At 39.3% G+C, this 23,704-nt stretch overlaps 2 protein-coding genes across 11 annotated transcripts in view; one reads left to right on the top strand and one right to left on the bottom strand.

The window, feature by feature from the left end:
* The window catches only part of LOC135170243 (uncharacterized), a 96,232-nt gene that overhangs the window by 50,840 nt on the left and 21,688 nt on the right, over window positions 1-23,704 (bottom strand). For both annotated transcript variants that reach the window (XM_064135892.1, XM_064135893.1), the window contains one exon: window positions 19,228-19,395. In XM_064135892.1, coding sequence (XP_063991962.1) covers window positions 19,228-19,373 — 146 coding nt within the window. In that variant the 5' untranslated portion in view covers window positions 19,374-19,395. The remainder of the gene's footprint in view (window positions 1-19,227; window positions 19,396-23,704) is intronic.
* The window catches only part of LOC135170227 (synaptogenesis protein syg-2-like), a 62,027-nt gene that overhangs the window by 30,095 nt on the left and 8,228 nt on the right, over window positions 1-23,704 (top strand). For all 9 annotated transcript variants that reach the window (XM_064135842.1, XM_064135841.1, XM_064135840.1 and 6 more), the window contains exons 3-4: window positions 15,345-15,489; window positions 22,999-23,207. In XM_064135842.1, coding sequence (XP_063991912.1) covers window positions 15,345-15,489; window positions 22,999-23,207 — 354 coding nt within the window. The remainder of the gene's footprint in view (window positions 1-15,344; window positions 15,490-22,998; window positions 23,208-23,704) is intronic.

The following is a 23,704-nucleotide window of genomic DNA, read 5'->3' as shown; positions in this document are numbered from 1 at the left end:
CGAATCGGCTCAATAGTATCCGGCTTCGGGACACAGTTAAGTGTGATGAGCACTTTATAAATTATAGGAGTATACTCAGCGCACGGGATAAATATTTCATAAGCGGCCCTCTCATTTCTTGAATTCCAAACGCTTTCATTTCGTTGCTTTTCCAAGTTTCACGTGCCTCACCTACTCGTCTCAACGTGATATTTTTTTTCCTTTCTTGTAACTTACTTTTTTCATTTGTTTTCCCTTCTCTCATATCTCTTTCAAGCAGTATTCCATCCTTTTTTTCTATACGCTGTGCGCACGTGGCACTTGCCTTCACCTTCTCCTCCTCTCCCCCACCCCTAGCGGTATTTCGCTTGAAAATTTTCTACTCCACCGTAAGATGTATTCCAGGTCGTTTTGTATTCCCAGCACACCAGATATATTACGTCTTACACGTGCCACGCCGTTTCCGTCCATCTTGTGCTCTCCGAGCGCTCATTTTCTACTACTTTTTTAACTTTATTCTTTCCATTTATCTCTTATCTTGCTCACGTTCACTTCAGAGGACATTTGTTACCATCTAATTTATGATTATCTTGGTAATTAATGCGGTTACCGTCTGTATATGTACGATGGTGATGACAAGGGGGAAATTGCTCATAGTATTATTAGTTAATGCCATTCAATGGGGTACTAACACGTTTTTTCGCCTCTGAGGAATTAATTTTTGAAGAAAATTATAAGACTTGCATCGAAAGAGAAAATATTATAGGACTTTTGATAAAATAACGTTTGAATTATATCAAGAAAATTACTTGGCAAATGAAATAGATGTACACCGAAACATGGATGTCCAAGACTGGACACGAATTCACTGATACTCATTGATATACATATGCACACCGTAGCAATATGAATATGAATGAGAGAATACCATCAGACTATTGGTGTTATAGTGACCTGACATACGTCATGAGTTTAACATTACTATGGTCATACGAGAGTACTCAGGGATCCGCTATTCGGGGTGGGCCGGCGGGAGGGTAGGAGGTCCCGGTGCATTCACGTATATGATTTTGGGGATTCTCAGGGGATATAGCATGGAGACGTTCGTCTAAAGCTATATGTTCACGCCAGCGAAATACTGAGCACCCTCGGGGGGATTCACGTGCCAGATTGTATTTCTATGAAAGAGGATGGCAAAGATTAAATAAAAATTAAGCACTTAGGATTTTTTCTGATAATAGTTGAGCTCATTCTTAATTTTCTAATTATTCAACATTCCTTTTATGATTATGAGACCTGCCTGAATTATTGGAAACGGTAATAAATTATTTACGTATATTAATCGTCTTTCGAGAATCCAAGTGGATTACGGATAATTGGAGGATTCGATTCGCTGAAGGATTCCGGTGAAACGTGAAATTGATTTTGAGTCGATAAAATATGAAGCTATTTCAGTGATACAGTTCTGGTCTCGGACCGAAATCATTTGCAACAGGTATAATTTTCATTTCCCCCTTTTATATTATTACCTTATAAATGGGAGAATAATTTGATTCGACTGCCATACATATACATATATGTATATATGGAACTCGCAGAAATTATGATACATTAAAAAGTAAGTAAAATTTCTTCACTGCTAATAGCATTGTTTATACACTTGATCGTTTTAATACAAGGTAATAAGGTGAGGGAGTTGTTTGTTGAGAGCCGAAATGAAGTCACTCCTGTTTTCCTTCATTATATCGCATTACTTGTTCGAGCAGTGGCCTACGATATGTCACACGATAACTAAGGGCTCAAAGGTGGATAAAAGGGGTGAGAGTGGAAATGAAGAGAGGGGACACGACAGGCCAACACTATAGCCGTCGCACGCGTGTCCACCGTGTGCCAACCAGAATAATCGGTTGAGCGCGTTCACGATCCACCCTCTGATAAAATTATTGCTGCGATTAATCGGCCGCCCCGGGAGTTGTACCCACCGTCGCGCGATTTCTCTCTCTCTCTCTCTCTCGATCGCTCTTTCTCTCTTCCTCACTTTGAACGAATCAATAGAGCGTAATTCGTGGCCGTGAGCTCGGCCAAACAATGGGGCGTGCCCAAGGATCTGTAGCCCTCGTATAAATATATAGCTATATATACAACCCACTATACTCCACATTTTTTGTTGGATTCTACGTTTTCCCTTTTTTTCCCATTAAGAATCTCTCCCTCTCCCTTTTCAATTTTTTTTCTTGTCTTTGTACGTTTCGCCGACGGGTGGGTCGTTATTCACCTGCAGACCATGCAGGATCGTTAGCAGGTTGAATTTTTGGATTTTCCATGAGTCTAATGTAGTATTATTTTATAGAATACATATATATCTCTGTATATGTATACGACGCCTGACATTTATCAAACGAAATGGAACGACATTTATAGTCCATCTCTCTAAATGTGGCCATCTGGCTTTTTCACATCTGATCATTAACGCATCGACGCGGGCTAGATTGACACAATGGCTTTCATTTGTACAGTGTCTAGTATTATACTCCCTAGAGATCGGTGAATTGTCTGGCCGATCTATAGACTCCCCTTCGATACACTGATCGCAATGAATGGACCCGTAGACCTACATATATATATATATATATTTATATATTCGACATAAATTTTCACCCTCTGCGACAATTACGTTAGATTCATCTGCAAGTCTTCAGTCACCCATTTCCAATAAAATATTTTTCCAATGAAAATCCTTGTTGAAATATAAATAATTTCAATTTACATACACCAGATAAATTGAGTGACATTGATAAATCCCGTCAACCATCTCCAAATATGAATGTGAATGTAATAAAAGGAAAGAGAGTGATTGCCGGCAAACGGGTTTTATCATTCAAATTATCCGTGAAACACAAGGAAAAGAATTGAGTAAATAAATGAAAAATGTATACGCGCCTCTGCGATTTCTGCATGTGACATACGAAGGAAGAACCGCGAGGGTGTAATTCCACGCTGTAAATCACAACGACTATTGGCTTTGCTATCTACAAGTGAGGTCATGAGCCCCTATAAACGCCGAATGAAGAGGTAAATCCAAAGAGGAGAGACAGTAAAGCTGGACAAGAGAAATTCTTCATACCCGAGCCAGTACCGTTTCCTCTATTCAACTGGCTGTATTAAGGCCATTTAACGAGTAGATTACTTGTCACAACTGCCAAACCCCCACTACATCACGAGTTGCAAAGTAATTTATCGCCTTTTAATCTGTCAACAAAATGAAAAATGAAATGAAATTTTCTTAGACAACGTTAAATTGAGGTGTACTCAAAGCTTTCGAGCTTCTCCCCAGGATTTACTGTGAGAAGACTACCGGCTGTGTAAGTTCTTACTAGACACTCAACCGCGGGAAGGAAGCCTAGTGCGAGAATACTTCTGAATTTCTACCCCTATCGCTGAAGGAGTGAAGCAGAACTCATGTACTGGTGGAAACCCGTTCGTAGAAACGACTCAAGAGCTTTTCCAGCTTCACCAGCAATGGATTCTCCGCGGAGTGAGACAGACTATTTAAACCGCTTTACTTTACCAGCAATTTTCCAGATGCACCCCAGCACAGACAGTAATTTTCATCCACTACTCGGTAATATTAATTCAGGACGAATGAGAATCCATCGATTGGAATAAACACTTTGATTCAATTTAAATATATAAACGAAGGGGAAAAACCCGTGTAATCTCGAGCGGTGAAAAAGAGCAGCGTCAAGTGGGATAAAGTGAAGTGGAGGGTTATAAAGTAAATCCAGCACGTGTCCAGCCGATGACCTTAAGAGAGGAAGAAAAAAAAAATTATCCACGAGGGTGAGAGTATGAAAGTCACCCTAAAAGGAATACACGACAAAAAATAAATCCAGAGATTGCCTCTTCTCGGCAATGTTACTTTCTCGTGTAAGATGTTTTGTCTTGGATACATATCGGTGGGGCTCCGCAATTTTCCACGCCATGGGCCACGCGCGTTACCGTACCACGGCATTCACAGAAGGAAAATAAAGGAATGCAAGGAACGCTATACGATGGCTTTCCACAACCCCTCTCTTATCCCACTGATTTCGTACCCTTATCACAGGCTATCATTCCTCACCGCCGCCGCCGCCGCCGCCGCCGCACCACCGACTCCATTTTTTTTCATTGGATTCTCTTCGGGTTATGGGTACTAGAGAAACTGAACATTCTCATGTAAAAAATTGGCATGATTTTTTCTAAAATCCAATTTACCAAAGTAAAAATCACCAGCATTAAGATCAGGATAGAATGAGACACATTTAACATAATTGTGCCTCATTCTGCTCCGTCACAACTTTTCTCCTCAACTTCAACACCTGGCCTGACAGCTCTAGTTGCGCACAGTTGGGCACTTTAGCTATCGATTTCCTTCATCTTCTCATTATTATGCTCGTACAGTGTACACATACGCATCTGGGAGAATAAACTACTAGCATCTCATTAGGCAATTAATGCCGTCGTCAATGTTCCTATTGTTGAACTCAACGGGGAAGATGTAGGCTTCAGAGCCACATTATTGAGCCATCAATATAATCAACTGAATGTTAACATTTACTCCCCACTCTTTTTATACACATACAACATAGTGTGAACGACTTGAAAACTTCATTCAAACAGTAAATAATCCAATGTAGCAGCCATTTTTACCCGTTCATTTTCATGTTGCTCCTTTTATTGGACATTCATCGTGTGTGACGCTCATAAAAGTGGGTCAGTTTAGAGTTGCACTCATAATATATCTGGAGTTTTAGCGATAAAACAGAGTGCTGTATAAAAGGACTTGAATATACTATTCCTAAAGTATTGTTACATTACAGCGGGGTCAAGATAGGTGAGCGTGCTGGACGCCATTAATTTTTTCAACTATTTGCAGAATTTCTAGGTATAAGTATATAAAAGTTATTATTTTTCTATTATCATCCATCCTATTGACACCCAGACAACTTTGAACGTTAAGTATGGTTTGTTTAACGGATTTTAAACGTAATGTAAGCACGATGTCTAGCGGCTTTTTTTACATCACAAATTTACGGTTAACAAATCGTAAGTTACGATCCTAATAAAAGTATTTTACGATTTTCTTAGGTGCAAGTTACGGCAAAATAACATAATGCCTTGTGCTTGAAAAAATTACTTTCTTCATTAGATCTTTTTCTGAAATTATGAACTAAATTAATTTGAATCTTCCATTGAATTATCAAACCTGATTTTGATTGTTGAGTTGAAATAAATCAAGGAAGCAGAAGAAAAAGGTTGTTAGGAAGAGAAGTGAGTGCTAAGCACGGTTAATAAAATCATTAAAAGCGTAAAGTAAACTCAGCACCCGTTGTACAGTCAGAGAAGAGGCTTGTGGAAGGTTTTAAAAGTAAAGGAGGAGAGGAAAAAAGGAGAAGTGAAAAAAAAAATTGAATTAAAAGAAGGAACGAAGAATTAAGCAGGAAAGAAGTTGTGATCCCGAGGTAAAAACTCGGGGGGCCGGCTCCATTGTGAGTCACAAAATAAAAAAGTAATTAGAACTTTTCCGCCGTGCTTTCACTTACACGGTGCACAAACTAGTATGGCATATTCAACTTTTGATTCTACCTCCTCTCAAACGTTTTCTCTGCTGCTACTTTGAATTCAATTCCGTATCAATTTGTTAACCCAGTACATCTATACAATTTGTGTACAAAATCCGTAATAATAATTTGTTAATTAACAATGAGAATGAAGGCGAATAAAATATTAGTTCAAAGCAGGTCGAGATATATATTTTTTTCATGATGCTAACCGAGGAAACATAACGGGTATTATAGACATTGGAATATTGCTACGCGCACGCATATGTGGTACGTTGTGTGGCTGCACGAGCTACACTGTTGTCATACAGAGTTTGAACGGCTCTGAGACGGTATATGTATGTATGTGCGGGTGCAGAAAGTGGATGAAATCGATGGTCCGTGAATTGGGCATTGTTCGTTGTGCATCGGGAGGTTGATCGTCCAACCACTGCCGACAGCTGGGGTAGTCGCGGTATTCTCGTTGAAATTACAGCCTTCAATTGTGGCTGAGGACAGGGCATTATAGGTTCTTTTGTATCAACTCTCATATTGCAATTCACTTTCGTCAATTTCTCGTGCTGAGAATATGTCGCGCATTGTGTACATAAGGCTTCATCGACGACCACACCTTTTTTTTTTGTTACATTAGCTTGCCATGTACGCACATATGTATAAGCGATCAAGGGGGTTAGGAAGACAGGGAGTGACACATGCAGTTGTGGCTGATACAATTCCCACAGGCTCTATTCATATGATACCCCGTTTGTGCACTAGAGAGAACTCCACTCCACTCTATTTTACGTAACGAGTTGGCTATTACCAGCCCCCTAGAATTGGCATAAGGTAAGCTATATTGTAGGCTTCAACACATGCGTCAATTTTGCACGCGATATTCGCCGCGGTAATATCACCCAATGATCTATGACGATCGATTCAATTGGGGCGATAGACACGTGAGGTAATTGATGTACAACATTTGGAAATGCAATTGATAAGCAGCAAATTGCTTCTTATTTAATACTCCATCACCTGCGTATTGTTCTTGTTCAGTATTTTGACAGCCCGAGAAATGCGAAGAGGGGCGAATAATGAGGTGAAAAAAGACATAAGACAGGGGAAAACTCAACGAATCCAAAAATCTTCATTATATACGATACGTGGATAACCCTCCGTCTCGGAGTTTATTGGATATCCCAAGCCGTGATTTCTTTTCGCTTTTGGAACACCCTATCCACCGAGAGAAGAGAAAGAGAGATTGTACAGAGGGCGCACAAGTCAGCAGGAAGTATACGCGCACGGAAATACGCCGGTGATAAAGTTGTTACGAACGATAAGCCGGGTTCGCGAAATCCAGGGCACCTTTATTTACACTAGCAGGTGGAAGAGCAGGAGCGAGTTGGAGAGAATAAAAGTGAGAGGGGGGGAGAGAGAGAGAGAGAGAGAGAGAGAGAAAAGGGACGGCTTAACGTCCCTCGTCGTGGCGATATCGCGCAGTGGATCTATCGCTGAAGCTGTCGCAGGCGCAGCGCAGTCTCTCTGTTTAGCTATATGTATACACACCGTCAAGCAATATTCCTTTGGTAAATCCCTCGAAACTCGGTTAATGCCAAGCGACTTGCCCCTCTCTATCTGGGCCCTCGCACCTCCCCCTACACTTCCTGTTACTCCGTGGAAACTACTTTGCGGCATAGCTGTGCGTTTACTCGCTCAATTTGCCCCTTGTAATGACAAATTACTTTTTGTCTTGCAACTTGAAATTTTACGCCCACTCGACAGATTCTATATTATTCTCCTGTACTCCGCTAAATCAACATGAGAAAATCTAGGGAAATTCAACAAAAAATGAAAGAAAAAAAATATAACTAGCGATTCCCCAGCATAATTTTCGACTTCTCGACTTTCCACTCGTAAATGTCAAATGCTATAACTCACGAGAACTATCAGTCCGTTATAATCTACATTGAATTTCTTTTCGGGCACAAGTTTTTCCATGCACCCGCCTTCTCAATTCTCTGCTTATCAGTAGCAAACTTCTCAGCGTTTGTGAGAATCCAATGAAATGTCAAGTGATGAAGTTTAGGCCCCCTGAAAAAGGATTGATTCGTTGAATTTAAAAACTCTCCCGCGAGACTTGGTGAATTTTTATAAAATTGAAATATATTCGTATTCAAATCAAGCGGACTACCTACGAAGAAGATATGAAGAAAAAAAAAAAAAAAAAAAAAACTAAGGAGAAGTGGAATGCCCCTGGCTTGTCTCGAATCCCGAATCACGATGTACGTGTGTACGATGGAGGCAAATCCGCTACCGCCTCGACCAGTTCATACATTGGTTTAGCTCTAGCTATATGGTGAATCCAAGTTGAAGGAAAAGGAGAAGATACTACGAGATTGGAATTCAAAAAGTAAGGAAGCATATATGTATGCTACGACCACGTAGCCCAAATGTGTGTGTTGTCAGAGTAGAGAAAAGGCGGGGGGTGAGGGGGAATGCCAGTGGTATACATAGTGGAGTGCGGTACGTGAAACCGTATGTGAAAAAGAGGGCGACATTGGGGCAAAAAGGGAAAGGGAATTGTAGGAGAGTGAGATGAAGAAAGTGCATAAGCGTGACCAGCCACGCGTACGGCAAATGTATGGTGTGGTGGGCTCTTGGGAGAGCAGTGTATGTTTTATGCTTCTGTGCATAAAACCATAGCCCTTATTTTCCTCTTTCCCTCGCCTTTTCCCAACATTTCCCGCGTACTGATTTATGACTGCATCTACCTATTCGCCGAGCTCATGAACAGCGTGTGATGGTGCACTTATGCTTGGGGTAGAAAAGAGCTATCAAAAATCCGGGCTAAAAGATAAACAATAAACTACAAAAGCAGTCCTTTTCAGCTGAAGGAGAGATTTTAACAATTCTCAAAGTGTATCGAATAGAGTACGACAAATGTAGAAACAATGGGACTAGCCGAGAATCTAAACTTACCAACTGTAAATCTAATGTACAACTTGTATCATCTCTGTTAAGTGTATTGGTTGTCATATACACGTGGTCGAAAACTTTTCGGGGTGTATAAATTTTAGAGTTCATACGGAGGGTAGACTACAACAGCAACAACTTTATCAACATACTGTTGTTTAGCAAGGTAAGAGTGGGGATGAGGCGGTTAATTTTTATTTTTTTTTTCGTCATTATTTTAGAAAATTGGATTTTTGAATATTCGATGCCTAAAATTGACAATATTTGTTTATTCTCAAAGCATAAAATAGCGCGACATAAAGTAGACCATCGCATTGTGAGTAATGAATGCGTTGTTTTTCATATTTACCTCGCATAACTTGTGAGGCAGTCTATGGTAATTTTTATGAATATGCATCGATTACTCTCTGCGAACAGAAATGAAATAATGCAATAATTTATGGGGGGTAAATCTAGCCGAGTTCTGTTAGCCGTGCCTTTTGGGTCACTGTCTGCAAACCCGGAAGGAAGGACACACGTCTCACAGTAACTCCATGTGCAGAATATTCATCACCGTGAGATTTCTCTCAGTTTTTCCTCATCTCCTTTAATTTTCCGTCTCTTTCAATGGTTGTTACTCGCATACTTTGTAATCTAAAGACAAAAATCACATGAAGAAAAGTGGAAGAAGTAGGACTAAATGCTGGTGGCATACATGAAGATGGACAAACGAAGGACAATAAAAAATAAGAAGAAAATGGGCTAGAAGAAAATAAATGCTTGATTCAGGCATGATCCTCATGGATAAGAGAAGAGATGTCGGGTGATAAAAATAAAATGATGGGTAGCGAGAAATTTCCTCCGAGGAGAATCGTGAGAGAGAACAATTTTTTCAGATGACGACGATACCAATCTTACGACAATCCCCAAATCTTCTCTGTATTTCTCTTTGGACCTTCCACACACAAAATATAGTAGGAAATCTCCAACTTTCCCAAGAAAATATCCCCTTTTCCGCAACTAGAGATACTTGATGAAGCTTCTGCAATTCAAACTGATTTATATTGGCACGATAACATTTATTCCTCTATGTTTGTCGTCCATGTATATAAGAATAATAAAAGAATATGTCACGTTGTGGTTATTCGTTTTTCGTTTCACTTCCACACACTTGCCGCATGAAAACTTTTCCGTACTACTTCTTCCAGCGTGGCTCTCAGATTTACTACTTTGTCGAGCCCTCTTTCTACGGTTCACGGCGCTCACCAACCCAAGAGCTGTCGCAATTTTGTACCTGCCAATTTTGATTTACGCCCACTCGTGGTTACGAAGATTTGCTAGACCCCGGTGACCAAGTTTTCCTTTCCCTCGATTTTCTTTATCAAACTCTATTGATGACTCGTCAGAACCTTCGTCAAAGCTAGGTAATCAATTCTCGGGACAAAATACCAATTTTAAAATCAATTCCCTCCACCAAAGCTACGGGAAGAAAAAAAAACAACAATCGTAGAAAATATAACCCCATAACCCCATTGAGCCTAGTGCTCATCAGTAATGGAGATTGAATCGTAATTGATTTTCCAAAAGTTTGCTAATAAAAAGTGGTGGTAATTTGAAAATTAATAGAGTTGGAATAGAAAGAGCATTCTCTATTTTGTACAATGTTGCACAAAATGTCTTTTGGGATCAATTGTATACCAGCACGTAGAATCTCCAAGAGTGCGTGCGGGCTACCTTTTGTTGAGCTGTCAAGCAGAAACACCTTGTGACAACGAATTCACTCTAGCATAACTCAAACATCAGTGCCAGGCTTTGTTTGAGCGCTCATTAAATTGGCTGGTCTGGCATCCTTCGTCTGACCAGTCCTCTCTTTTGTGTCAAGTACCAAATGTGCTTCAGTACAATTAGTTACAAGATAATGTTAGCCGATTATTATCCGAAATCATTAGAGGAAAACCGAGTATTAAATTTATTATCAATGACAGAAAAGTCAATCGTTTACGTAAAATGACAGATTTTACTGCAGTCTCGTTTTGCTCCGGTCTCTCCTATTAAATGATGCTATCGTTGAGAGGTTGCTTAAAAATTGCAAGAAGGTATAAAGCCTCCAGTCAGAAGGAAAGTGAGTATCATCTAAAAGCACTTCTCCCTTCAAGAGGAGAAAAAATCAACGTGAAATAAACGGGAGAGAAAGAAATGCGCAGAGTACGCAGGAGGAAAATCTCGACTTTCCTCGTGTAATTTGCGGATTTACAAGGTTTGGCCAACAGCCAGGATATATAAGATGAGTATTACACAAACCTAAGAATGTCCAACGCGTTGTTTCCACTCAACTGGGCCACGGAATTATCAGCTCTCTGAAAGCGTATGAACACGAAAGAGAACAAATGCCATAAAAGGTGAGTCGAAAAACGGAAGACGCGGATGTTCGATTCGATGAAGACGTCTCTGATTTTTACACTGAATCATTGTGGGTTGAAAAAAAAATATTGTCAAATGTCTGTATTTTGAAATAAAATATGTTGAAGTGTTTAACGATGTTATCATTGAAAAGTCTGTCCATTACTGAAGAATTCAAGGAAACTGTCATTTTTCTTCAAGTGTATATCCAATGAAATATTATGATTGTTATCCTAATATTGACAGTTCAAGTGCAATTATTGCCAAAGTTTGCAAAATGTTCCAATGGTATGTTTAATTGTGAAAGGCATTTATTTGTCGCAAGGTACAATAACTCTTGGTGGAATATATGTATACTCTATTAGAGCCAGTATATTGAAGCAAGTTTAGAATATCAAAGCAAAGAGGGGTATAAATAATGAAAAAGACAAATAAAGGATCTGAAAAGCACGCCTGGCTTGATAGAGCAAAATGATTTCTCTTGGGTCAAGCCCATTGTTGGTTGACTCACAGATCCGCAATAGCCAGAAGGATATTTATTATACAAGCATGCGGGCTTTCGAAGGATAATCACGTACACTGCTCCATACGTGACATGAATTTCAAGATCATAGCTGTACTATTTAGGCTTACCCTATTTCAGTTTCAATTTATTGGTTTTTTCATTTACGCATATAGAACAAATATTTAGTGAAAATTATTAGAAAAAAAAAGGTAAAAATTATTCTTCATAACTCAATTCCCCAGCGAAGTAAAATTCAATATAAAAAAATGGCAGTCGTAACTGACATTTTACGAATCACCACATAAATTCTACAATTTGTTCCGTAAAAATAAACCAACCATTTGATGGTTCATCTGTGCGGGGATAACCAGTCGTTTCGTAATTTTTTCCCAAAGATTAAAAGATTTTACATGATGGATCATAGAATTAATTTACGAGTTTCATGAAAAATTGTGAAGAATATTGAATAATTTTTTGACGAACAAATTGATATTTGATAATTCCTCTTGATTCCTGTCATTCATAATAGTTATGAATATGCTTTTACTAAACTGATATAATCCGCTACACTCAAGACAATTGCAATAGACGTTACGGCTGACTTGTCGGAAGTGCCGCAACAATTCAAGCAAGACAATGCCTTTCCGTTAAATCCAATGAAACTTTCCCATGAATGAGGATAGATCGTACGAGGGGAATGAAGGTAGGAAAGTAGGAGCGAGATGGTGAAAATAGAAGGGGAACCATAGTAAACGCGTTTGGAGGGTTCTACTCCGCCTGAGGAGGTGCGGTCCTGCGGTTAGTTCGGAAGCGTTTCGCGGTGGTAACTTGAAGCGAGGCGTTCGCCATGATGGAGACGAAGCACGCCACTCGGTTCAAACTTTCGACAAGCAAGCGAGGGTGGTAAGGTAAAAAAAGACGAGGAAGGGAAATAGAGAGAGGGAGAGAAGGAAAATTCGAGTAAGGGCGGCAGACAAAATAGGGACGATGCTGGACGACAAAGTTTTGGTGAGAAAATATAGAGCGTCTAATGAAGAGAATGCAATTGGCCAATAGCAGCAGAAGGGGGTGGAAAAAGACCTGTTTCGTACAAACACGTATGCCATATAGATAATTTGTGTTAAAATGATTGCATCTCTGGGATTTAGGTGTAGAAAAAGAAAAGCATAAAATGAACGTGGAGGAGTGGAAGTACAGCTCCTCTCTAAATCCATCGAGCTATCTTTGGGCCTTTATCTTTACGAGCATACTTATCGGCTTTGAAATCGAGCATGAATCTCTCGTAAAGCCCCAAAAGAACCGTATTCTCAGTATTCGGTATTCACCCTTCGGTCTTAAAAGCAAAATCATTGCGACCATTTTCTCATCACTCGATGCATCCAAAAGCAAATTAGAAACTGTACTATTGGATACTTTTTTTTTGTCAAGTTTCGAGTATGCGCTCATCACGACTCGGAAACGGAAGAGAAAATTATTTGTCGTTCATATTGAGGGGAGGTCTCCAATCCTCTACAGCTGCACCGTTTATTTTAATGGTAATTAGAGGAAACGAGAAGGAGCAAGAATTGCCAAGATTTCGACAAAAGCAGTGTTGAAGGGCAGGAGAAATACACAGCTACACTACAAAAACCAAGGAGAAAAAAAAATAAGGAGAAAATTCCACAGAGCAAGGATACTCCACGATGTTCGTAATGGTGTAATGGAAAAAGTTGAAAGAACGAAAGATAGAGTGTAGTGAGAGAAGAAAATGGCAAAGGATACGAGAGAAGAGTGGAAAAGGTAAGCGGAGGACGGACCGAGCGGCGGACGGCGATAAAGGAGGAATGCACCAACCAACGCCGAGCATGTCCGACGTTTCGGAAGTTTGAGTGAAACGCGTTTAATGCCTCTCTTTGACGTGCACGAATGTTGGTACCTAGCATTATATATACGATCGCGTGGTTGTACCTACACGCCCCACGAATTCAGGAAAATCCTGAAACGCCATCCGGGCCTACATGCATCAATGCAAACGTATAAACTTTTCAAGTGCATGTTTACCAGTGGGAACAGACGAGAAGTTGAGGAATGGTGTCACTGAACAGACGATTAAAAGTTGACTAATTTCTGTCTTTCGGGTGGGAGTCGAGAGAGGCAAGTTTTATTAGTATTGTGGTGTAGGAAAATGCGGGTTCAGTCACTTATGCAATTCCTATAAGAATATTTGAGGACTTGTGCAAACTTTTTAAAGGGTCGAAAAAAAATCCAAACAAGTAGATAATTAATTTTTTTACTTCTCTATGATTTTTAATATTTTAATATTTAATATTCGTGGCAAAAGCAAATGGTTAATTTCTCCAGTTTAATATGAAAAACGGTTAAAAAGTTTATTCCGGCAATAGCTCTACTGGCCATTTAGAAGAGCATATATTTTGACGTGATTTTTCAATTTCTACCCAACATACACAACTGGATAGTGGAATTAACTTGGGTTGCAATAGATATCTAATGGTCACTCGTGCGGCTTCTCACCACCGTCTGACCGGGAGATTATGAGCTTACTAGGGCTAAAGGGGAGCCTAGTTGGATTATTTCCATGCACAAACGAACGATCGAGGTAAACTGATATGATATCGATAGCTGTAGTCATCCAAATAAATAGGAAAGAGTACAATAAAATATGGAGGCTTGTGGATTTTTAATTTCCCTAAAAGCCTGTACCAATAATAAGGGGGGAGAAACAATAGTACCTAACACAGAGACATCCTTCAGTGCATTCATAATCCGACGAGGTTAGCCCAGGGGAAATTTAGCTTGGCGGTGGTAAAACCGGTGTTTCAGATGCTTGCTTTGGTGTACATGCGAAAGAGACAGAGTTTTAGGAGTGTAGAACAGAACGACTGGTGGAGAGTACACTATAGAGAATGAGAAATATGACATCCCAGACTAAACCACAGAATAGTTACGATGTATAGGTTGATATAAGTAAAAGCATTTCATGCCCATCCTAAGTCTAACACCATTAACGTTAAATGAACCTCTCCCACTATAACTATTATGATTGTGTGGAGCGTATATATGTGTGCGTCTACATTTGTATTGGGTTACAGGGAATTAAGCTTGGAAATTGTCACCAAGGGTGCGGAAAGGCTAAATCACACTGGAAAATCCATACAAAATATTTCCATGGAGAAAATAAAGTCAATGAAATTACATTATTCTGGTTAGACACAAAATTAATTTAAGAAATAATGAATTATCATTGTTAAATGGAGTTTAATGCTTTCAAGTTTTCATCAGTGAAATGATTGAAAAACGTAGAAATACAGGGTAGACCTGAGCACGCATTGGCGATAACGAGTCTTAAGAGTAGGTGAAAAGACAAAAGAAAAAGCGTTTCTTCAAGGAAATGGATGAAAAAAGGAGGAGTGGAAGAGAAAAGAGTTCATTTTAGCGATCGCGATACGGAACAAGCACGTACAGCAAATCCAGCTCCACAGTCCCAAGTCCACATACATGTATAATTCTCGATTAGATTTTTGCCGACTTGGCGCAATAATTTCTCCCCGTTTTTTCCCTTTTCTCCTTATTTTTTTCTCACTACCTCATTTCCCTGATCGCATAACACAGTAATATTCTTCTATGAAACAATTTTGCAGAGCAGTGGGGCTCATTGGCACACGAGAGCACATTCAGCTACGCGCTTTCCTCGTCTGACTTAACATCGCACTACTCTACTGGGAATACTCCCACTTACAGTTTACGGGCCTATTTTTTTTTTTTTTTTGATGAATTATTTAAATTTCTATTTCCATAGGTTATTATTTACTATCTTATAACGTTATTTAAAAAGGAGAAAAACGTTTCCTAAATATTTGCTGCGTGATATTGATAAAAAAGTGTTGTTGTTGTAAAAAATATAGCCTCATATGGAGTGTTATTGTTCATTGCAGGACCGCCTGTCCAGGTGAGAGCAGTTGTGGATGGTGTAGCAGAACTACCATGTGACATACGACCCCCCCAGCCCAATGACTCAGCAGTTTTAGTTGTTTGGTACAAAGCATCAGAACGTCTACCCGATTTAATACCAATTTACAGGTAAATTGATAAAGTATTGTGCATGAGGGCAGATTTTCAAAAAACCAACTTGCGAAAAAATTGATATATTTGTTCCATCAGTAGATCGATAAAGTCTTTGGTGACTGTAATACATGTGTCAAGTCAGTCTAACATTCTCTATGAAGCATTGTGCTGTACATATAGTTTAGAATTACCCGGCGAGCTCTGCGTGTGACATGTGAATGCAAAGACCTGCGCGTGACGAGAATATAGGGGGTGACCTAAACCCGTAGCGGGGTGTATAAGAAATGAAAGTGATCGTGTACAGGTACAGGGTTAGCGTAGGATGCGTGTAAGGCAGTGGCTAAAAGCTATTGTGATAGCTTGTTACAATGCCAGGAGAATGATAAAAAAAAAAAAAAAACAAATGGTTAATATATTTTTAAAAGCTCTAAGTAATGACAAAAAATACCCATCAACTCAATTACTATCCTGACATTTTAATGGGCTGTATAGAAAGACAGCTATAGAAAGAGGATATAGCATAAAGTTAGAAATTTTATCAATGCATAAATCCCTATCAACAAGCAGCCTGTATCATCCATCTCCCGGGAACTCTTTGACAATACAATCTAACTATTTTAACCGGTGCGCCACATGTCTATGTCCCTTGAAGCATGAAGGAAGAGAAGACGGGGTTAATCCGGTAATTTCTCGGTGTACGCCACGACCTTCCGCCAGACGGAAAGCCGCCGGATGCGATAGCAAGCTCAGGGAACGCTACGAAACGTTTATCCACCGAGTAGTAGGTTGATTCCTATAGGTACTATACATGCTCGCTCCTTACACATTTCAACTGTTATGTTTATCTCATGTTTGTATTCACGTTGTATAATCCCCCATCATAACATAATTTTACATGTGAAAATTCATTTCCATTTTCATTTCACCTTAAAATATGTTGACAATTCCATTTAGAATAAATTAAAATGATAAAATTTAATGGTCTGGCTATTTGCAATAGTGAACTCTATTATACACACATTCTCCAAGTGTTCTCATGTTGTACAAGAGTGAATTACAATTTTATACTTGGATACGTATGTTGGTATACTTGCAGAGACCATAAACGCCCGCGTATTCATCGTTGACGACTTCCATAGTAATCCACATTATCACATATAATCGTTGCTATATAATATGCAGTTATTGTTATACACGCCACATATATTGTGACAATTTTCACGCGCTTATGGCTGATTATAAGTCTTTTCCATTTGGATGGAAAAAAAAAATGTCACTCCTAAAATTTACCGATAAAAAACCCTGTTAAAGTATCTCGAAATATAGGATATGTCGCGTTAACGTGTCTCGACGCGAGCGCAGACGCTGGTTAAATAAATTATCCGCCTTCTAATTACGCGAAAAACAGTCGAGAGTCAGTCCCAGTGGTAAGTACGCAGCCACTGAGCAGAACCAGCAGTAATAAGGGCGTTCGAGGGGGACTTGGAGCAGAGAAAATGGAACAAAGCAAAGAGAGAAAAACATAGGGGAAAAAATAAACAAGAAAAGTACACGAGCGTCCGAGTTTACGACTAACCTTTATCTCTCCAACTTTCTTCCCTGTCCCCACAATACCCAAACGTTCCATATCCACACCCTCATATCCCCTATTTTCATCTCACAGCCCACTATCCAACATGGCTTCAGTGTCTTTCAATGAGACCAATATTCCAGTGTTTATATCCCTTTTATTCTATTTTATCTCCACCCTTTGATTCCGATGGCGAAACTATGTGGAAAATCATGAAATTTATTGCACCAATTTCTCTTGCAAGCTCTCATCTTTAACTGGAGGTTGAAACGATTGAGTGTAAATGCGAAATAGTCAGATATATGTATAGTAGCATACATAGCTGCACTGGGGCACATTGCCTGTGTACAGGGATGGGTCCCGATTCTCGTGATGTACAGTTCACTGGTCCAAATCGAACGAAACGGAAACTTCAACACGTCCAACTCACTTTATATACATATAGATGCAAGTCGTGAACTGCACTGCCTTTCTACTCAATCTAGCACTCTATTTCGAGTGGGCTTTCTCTTCGCGCAACACGACATGTATGAATAGTACATGTTTTCATTAATTATGCAAATAAATTCATCGATATTCCAATGAATTAATTACAGATTGGCATGAAAAATTAACCAAAATATCATTATTAAGGATAGGACCAATTTTTATTTCATTATGTTTTTTGATTGTATTAATTTGGAAAGAGAAATATTTTCAAGCTTTCAACAGGAAATTATTGTTTTCTAGCGTAATGAAAGAAGAAAAACCGTCGAGTCTTCAAATAATCAATACTTTTAAAACCATCGCTCATCCCCACAGAATATCTTCAATTCTCTCAAATATAATGGTGTGAGTTTAAAGTAAGATAGAGAATAGAGTTGAACTCCCAGTGCATCATCGTTGTCGTTTCCCTTGGAGAGACTACACGAAATTTCCAAGGAACTTAATCACGAGCTCTGTAGTGTAACCCCGAGGGATGTGGCAAGGATCGAGGCAGTTTACACGTCCGGGCGACGATCTCCCAACCCGAGGACTCGGTATAGTATAACTTAGGTTACAGGGGGGACACAGGAAACACGAGATTTTCCTGTTTATTTGACAAGTGACAATTTTTCATTGGAATAGATAAATAATAGACAGGGATATGTCATAAAATCTACAGAAAGAGAATCAAAAGTACTCCCAGGACAAAATGAGTACGAAAAAGTTGAAAACATACAGGTCATTAATTTTTTTTGTCCTGGGTTTATTTTTTCCCTTCTATTTTTTCGCTAGAGTCGGCGAAGTAATTACGACCGAGTAATTATTCGACGTTATATAGCTGGGTGGTGGGGCCGTTGGTGAAGTTGAAATCGATCCACTAGGAGAAATGGGACGACGCTAGTAACCGCGACACGACACAGCTGAGAGCAAGAATACTCGAGTAAAAAATGGAAAATAAAGATAAAAAAAATTGGCGAAGAAAACCGAAATAGAGAGAGGTATATGTGATGGGCGTTTGTTGACATTTTTTTCCTTTATATTTATTTTCCATTTCTTCTCACTTGGTTCGGGTTCGTATCGTCTTCCGCCTCCCTCCATTTACACAACAGGCGAAGGGGAGAATTTTCACTGTTGTGTAGATGGTATAGCGCGAAGGAAGTGGCCCCTCTATATTGAGCGTGCAATACTCGAGACGGCGTTGAGCAGCGATGCGCGAACAAGGTATATGAATAATGGAGCTTTCCAAATCTATGTGTCTGTATATGAATGTGTGTCTATTTGGTGTACACTGCATTGGAAATATAAAGGAGTTGAAGGGAAGCAGTTATTGAGTGCACTACGAGAGACAACTGTCCTACTTTTTTCCCTCCCAATGGGAGTTTTATAATCGTTCAAGTTTGAGCTTTGGTTTTTTTAATACTCTATCGATCCGTTGCAAATCTAAAAATGCTGGTTTGCAAAAATGAATGTATGAATTTAATACACCCCCGTTGTAGAAATTTTTCACAACCTAAAAGCCATCTGAATAAATGACAAACTCATCTAAATTTTAGAAAATCATAAATTCAACCTTTCATTTTCTACCATAAAAACGACCAATTCAAATAACGAAGAAACTCATGAAAGAAAAAACAAATATATATATATATAGCACGAGTTACAATGCCAACGACGACATATCCACCACCCTTATCACAAGAAATATTCTATCTACTTACCGATCGCCAGCTCTTTCTGTAGCGGTGGTTTTTCCCATAGCTTCAGCATGAAAGAGTTTTACACTGCCAGAATGATCATATACTCGGCCAAGTTGTGACCAGTCTGGTGCACGAAGACCCAGTTTACAAACTATTACAGCCAGCATCAGTATTCAGTCGGCTCTTGTTCTAAAGGCGTGACAAGAAAATGCATAATTTTAGCAACTAAAGAAAGACCAGGGACATAACAATTTGTGTTGAGATGAAAATGTCTCTCTATTGTTTGTGCGGAATAACTAGCTGCTCATGTGTACGTATGATGTAGGAGGGTAGCCGTGAGTACGTAATAGAGACAGTAGAGTTGATGATTAGGGCGGAGGCGGTGTGAGGAATGGAGATGGCTGAACTTGGCACCTTAGGTCGAGATCTTAACCGTCTGATGGTAGTCATAGTTTAAAGTCGACTAACGAGTCTGCCTAAAGTTATCTCTACATGTCTCCCCCTGCATGCAGGTGTTGAGGTGAATGCGATACAGATGCCCAAAGATACTTGGCTATATGTATGTATAGCGCATACATATACCCCACTTGATACGCAAATCCACTCCTAATAAGGCGGCCTCCTTCTCACAGCCACCATGTACTAGAGCTATATTATGAGTAACACTTAGCTACAGATGCAGAACTTTCCGGCCATAAACTCTTGTACGTCTCCACGCCCAATTCTGATTATTCGCTTATTTCTATACGAAGGAGGAGGAGGAAACAGATACAGAGATAAATTTTCACTCTGAAAATGGTCAAGATGCAAATTTCGTTGGAATTTAAGTCATTAACTGCAGACTGTTTCTTTGGATGGAGTTGCGTGGAAAATTGATAAATTATTGAAATTGTCCGGGAGTAAATCCTTGATGAAAATATACTCGAGACAAATATATGAACTGCACCGTCTTCTTGGCAAATTTATGGCGAGCATTGATGGGAATATGTAATGAATATGCAAATTGTTTCCATGACGGTTTACAAGAAGACTAACGGGCACACGGGTGCAAAGCAGTGGGAAAGAGGTGAGAGATAGAGGAGGTGGATAAAAATAGTGGTTAAAGCTGTGTGCGGGAATATAGCAGGTGAATAGGGGGGGGGTTAGGAAATGGTGGTTGCAGGAAGTGGTGCGAGGAAACTCAACGACTGGTGGAATATCTGGTGGCACCCGTCGTGAGTGGAGTATCAACGCAGAAATTGGGAGCTGCTTCACTCCAACTGAAGAGGGCATTGAGGATGGCAAAGGGAAAAGAGGTGACGTCGTCGCATCGGGACTGAAGCGCAAATGTTCGCCGTCGATTTCACGAAATCGATATAGGGTCGCTCGGATACCGTGGATGTGCTTCTCCCAGGGCACTGAAAGGAGGCGAAACTCCCTGAAGAGGCAACGAGAGAGAGAGAGAAATTGTGAAGGAGGAGGTTGAGGTCGAAAGCGGCGCGGGTTAATTGAAAATTGCAGAATACTTGAGAGGGAGAGAGACCAACCATCGACCGGAGATCGCTTCCCGACAAATCCTTCTTGTGTATTTCTCTTTGCCCGAGAGGTGAAAAATTACACAAGCTAAATAGAGTTTCGCTATTATTTTTAATTCATATCGCCGGTTAGACACTGTAGCACTGAAGACTAGAATAGAATGAGATGTTTCCTTTTTAATGACATCAATATGTCTAGGGTTTTTTTTTCCGCTGACGTCAAAACTTGAAAAAATCAAAATTAGAAAATTTCAAACAATTAAAATAATAAATATAAATATCACTTAATAAATTTATTCTTTCCCCTCGATCGCGCCTTTTCCATAACCACCTACCGTTACACATATCATCAAGCACAGGTGTATATATGTATATGTATATGTATATCCATCGCATAACCTGTCGTGTGATGCACGAGAGTTTGAGTTCAAGTTGAGTTCTCGCGCGTACTTGCAGCACGGAGTCCATACAATTTAGATTGGATCGCTCCTGACGCTGAGATCTAAATGCCGAGAACATATCCCCCACCGGTAATTGAAAACGCCGTGGCAACCTATACTGGCGTTTGGGAAGTCCCGGCAAAGTGACTGAGAGAGATGAAGAGAGAAATAGCACAGTCACGAGCCGAATTTGGTTGGCTTGCGAACGGAAACATTCACTATAAAGACCGTGCTTCAACCAAATCTGGGCGGATGGTTATCTACAGTACATGCGTCAATTTTACCATCAAATTCCGACAAATATGACATTTAAAAACATTGAAAATCCAATAATTGAGCAAAAACCCACAAGTAGAGAAATCATTTTACGTTCTACTTTGAATTGCGGGTATTTACGGTTTCCAACATTTCACGTCGTCTTTTCGGCTACGACGAGGAAATATGTTCCATACATGAATTACGGGGCTTCGAAAGTACTTCATGCGGGGTCGAGTATATGGATCATTGACTAGCCCAATGCCAAATATGTACATATATGACTCGAATAGGTTAAGTAATTGTCGAATAGCGTGTCCCAATATGTTTCTTTCTCTTTTTGAATTGCTACTTCCAATGTCTAAGTCGGTAGAATGATGCATGGAGAGGAAAATTAAAAAAAAAAACTGTGACCGAAAAATTCAAATGACGTTGCCAAGGGAAAATTCAAAGTTTAATTGAAGGGAAAAGTAACAATCCACTAAAAAATATGAATAATAAATTTATCACTCATATGGTGACCCAGTGCTGTAAAAAAAAATCATTCCATTATTTAAATTATCTGATCAATTACGATGTTACTTTTTCGAGACAAAATAAACGTCATTTGTTCGGTACATTTTACAGTATATTTCTCGCCATATGTGCATCATTTTTTTAATCACCAATTACCCATTGAAAATCAGCATAAAAACAGAAATAATAATAAAAATCCAGCCAAGTGAGAAAATGCCAGAGATACCGTGTTGAAATTTAGCGAACTACAAATTTCTAACTAATGGCTCGAAATAATAAACACAGTAGTAAAACGTAGGAAGCCTCTCATGGTATGCCTGCAACGTTACAGTAGTACAAGCTTGTCGCATAGTCGGCGTGTCTGCTTTTCGGTACGGATATCACCGGAAACCCATCGTGTATCTAAATTGCAGGATAAAGTTTCACACGTCCATAACAGGACGCTCTGGAATTTCCCATGAGTTAGATGCTTGTCATGGATTCTCTACTAGAATATTATGCCAAGTACGGAGTGATAAAGATCACGCTATAAGTAAATACGTCTGAGGCATAACACATTTTGATTAACATTTTATATTATAATTTGAATGCCATTCAACAACGAAATGAAAGTAAAAAGTATATACCAAGCAATATTTATAGAACAATAGTCATTGGAATAAAGCAAATAGTGAAGACACGCGTTATCTATTGAACGACTGATCTGTTCAATCTCTAAACCTTTGACGCCCGTCAATGTTTGATTCCATGTAGAATATGTATAGAATTGCGAAAATAGAGATGAAACGTTCATTGAATACGGTAGGAATGACACACATTGGGAATTCTGTAGTATATGAGAGAGTTTGCATGCGTGGTTGTTCGCAACCATTCTACCATGTAGACATGATCGGGCATTCTCGCAACATTTCGATGTAATTCAAAACCACGAAAATGGTGTTCAATGTTCAGTGCATACCGTAGTTCAATCAAATTATCCATAGTTAACTCGCATACCGACTCTTTATCATGACGAACACTTGTTATCAATATTTATGGACTTATTTGTCGATATTTTGCAATTTTAGCTATGACACGAGGAGTAAACATCCGGATAAAGCAGCACATTGGAAGGACAAAGAATATCTCAATGAGAGGGGCCATTTTAAGACAGCAACTGAGCCGGCTATTCTCAATATAAGGAGAGTCGAGCAGAGGGATGAAGGAGAATACTTGTGTAGGGTAGATTTCGTAAAGAGCCCAACAAGAAATTCCAAAATTTATCTTACGATTATTGGTGAGTTACGCTTACTTATTATTCCCTTACATTTTTTCAAAATCAAATGATAAAAAAAATTCTATGCCTGAGACAATAATTATCATGAGTATGTATGCGTGTGCCAATTATATATGATAGATTAAATTAATCCAATAACTTGAAGGGATGAATATTGAATGTCACATTACCTTCCTTATAAGCGAGCCCATATTTGTCCCTAAAAAAAATAATTGCTCCCGCCAAGTTGGATATTTTCCTATTTTGAGACGAATAATCGACATTTGGGATTGATGAACGAAAAAAAATGATACTTGGAAATTTATTTCTCAACTTCATCTGTACGACTCAGGGGAAATTATATAATATGTGGCATACGTGCTGCACTGCTGCTCCCGCTGTAACTTTACAGCGATATCCAGCCAGACTATTGATTATGTATACATAAATGTACATAGAGTCGGAAAAGGGCAGGGGGTTCTCTCCAGGCAAACTGAGCGTTTTCTCGCTTCGAGTTT

Source organism: Diachasmimorpha longicaudata, chromosome 16 (assembly GCF_034640455.1).
Source record: "Diachasmimorpha longicaudata isolate KC_UGA_2023 chromosome 16, iyDiaLong2, whole genome shotgun sequence".
Taxonomy (NCBI): domain Eukaryota; kingdom Metazoa; phylum Arthropoda; class Insecta; order Hymenoptera; family Braconidae; genus Diachasmimorpha; species Diachasmimorpha longicaudata.
The sequence above is the reverse complement of the archived record's forward strand: the minus strand, read 5'-3'. Positions and strand labels throughout refer to the sequence as shown.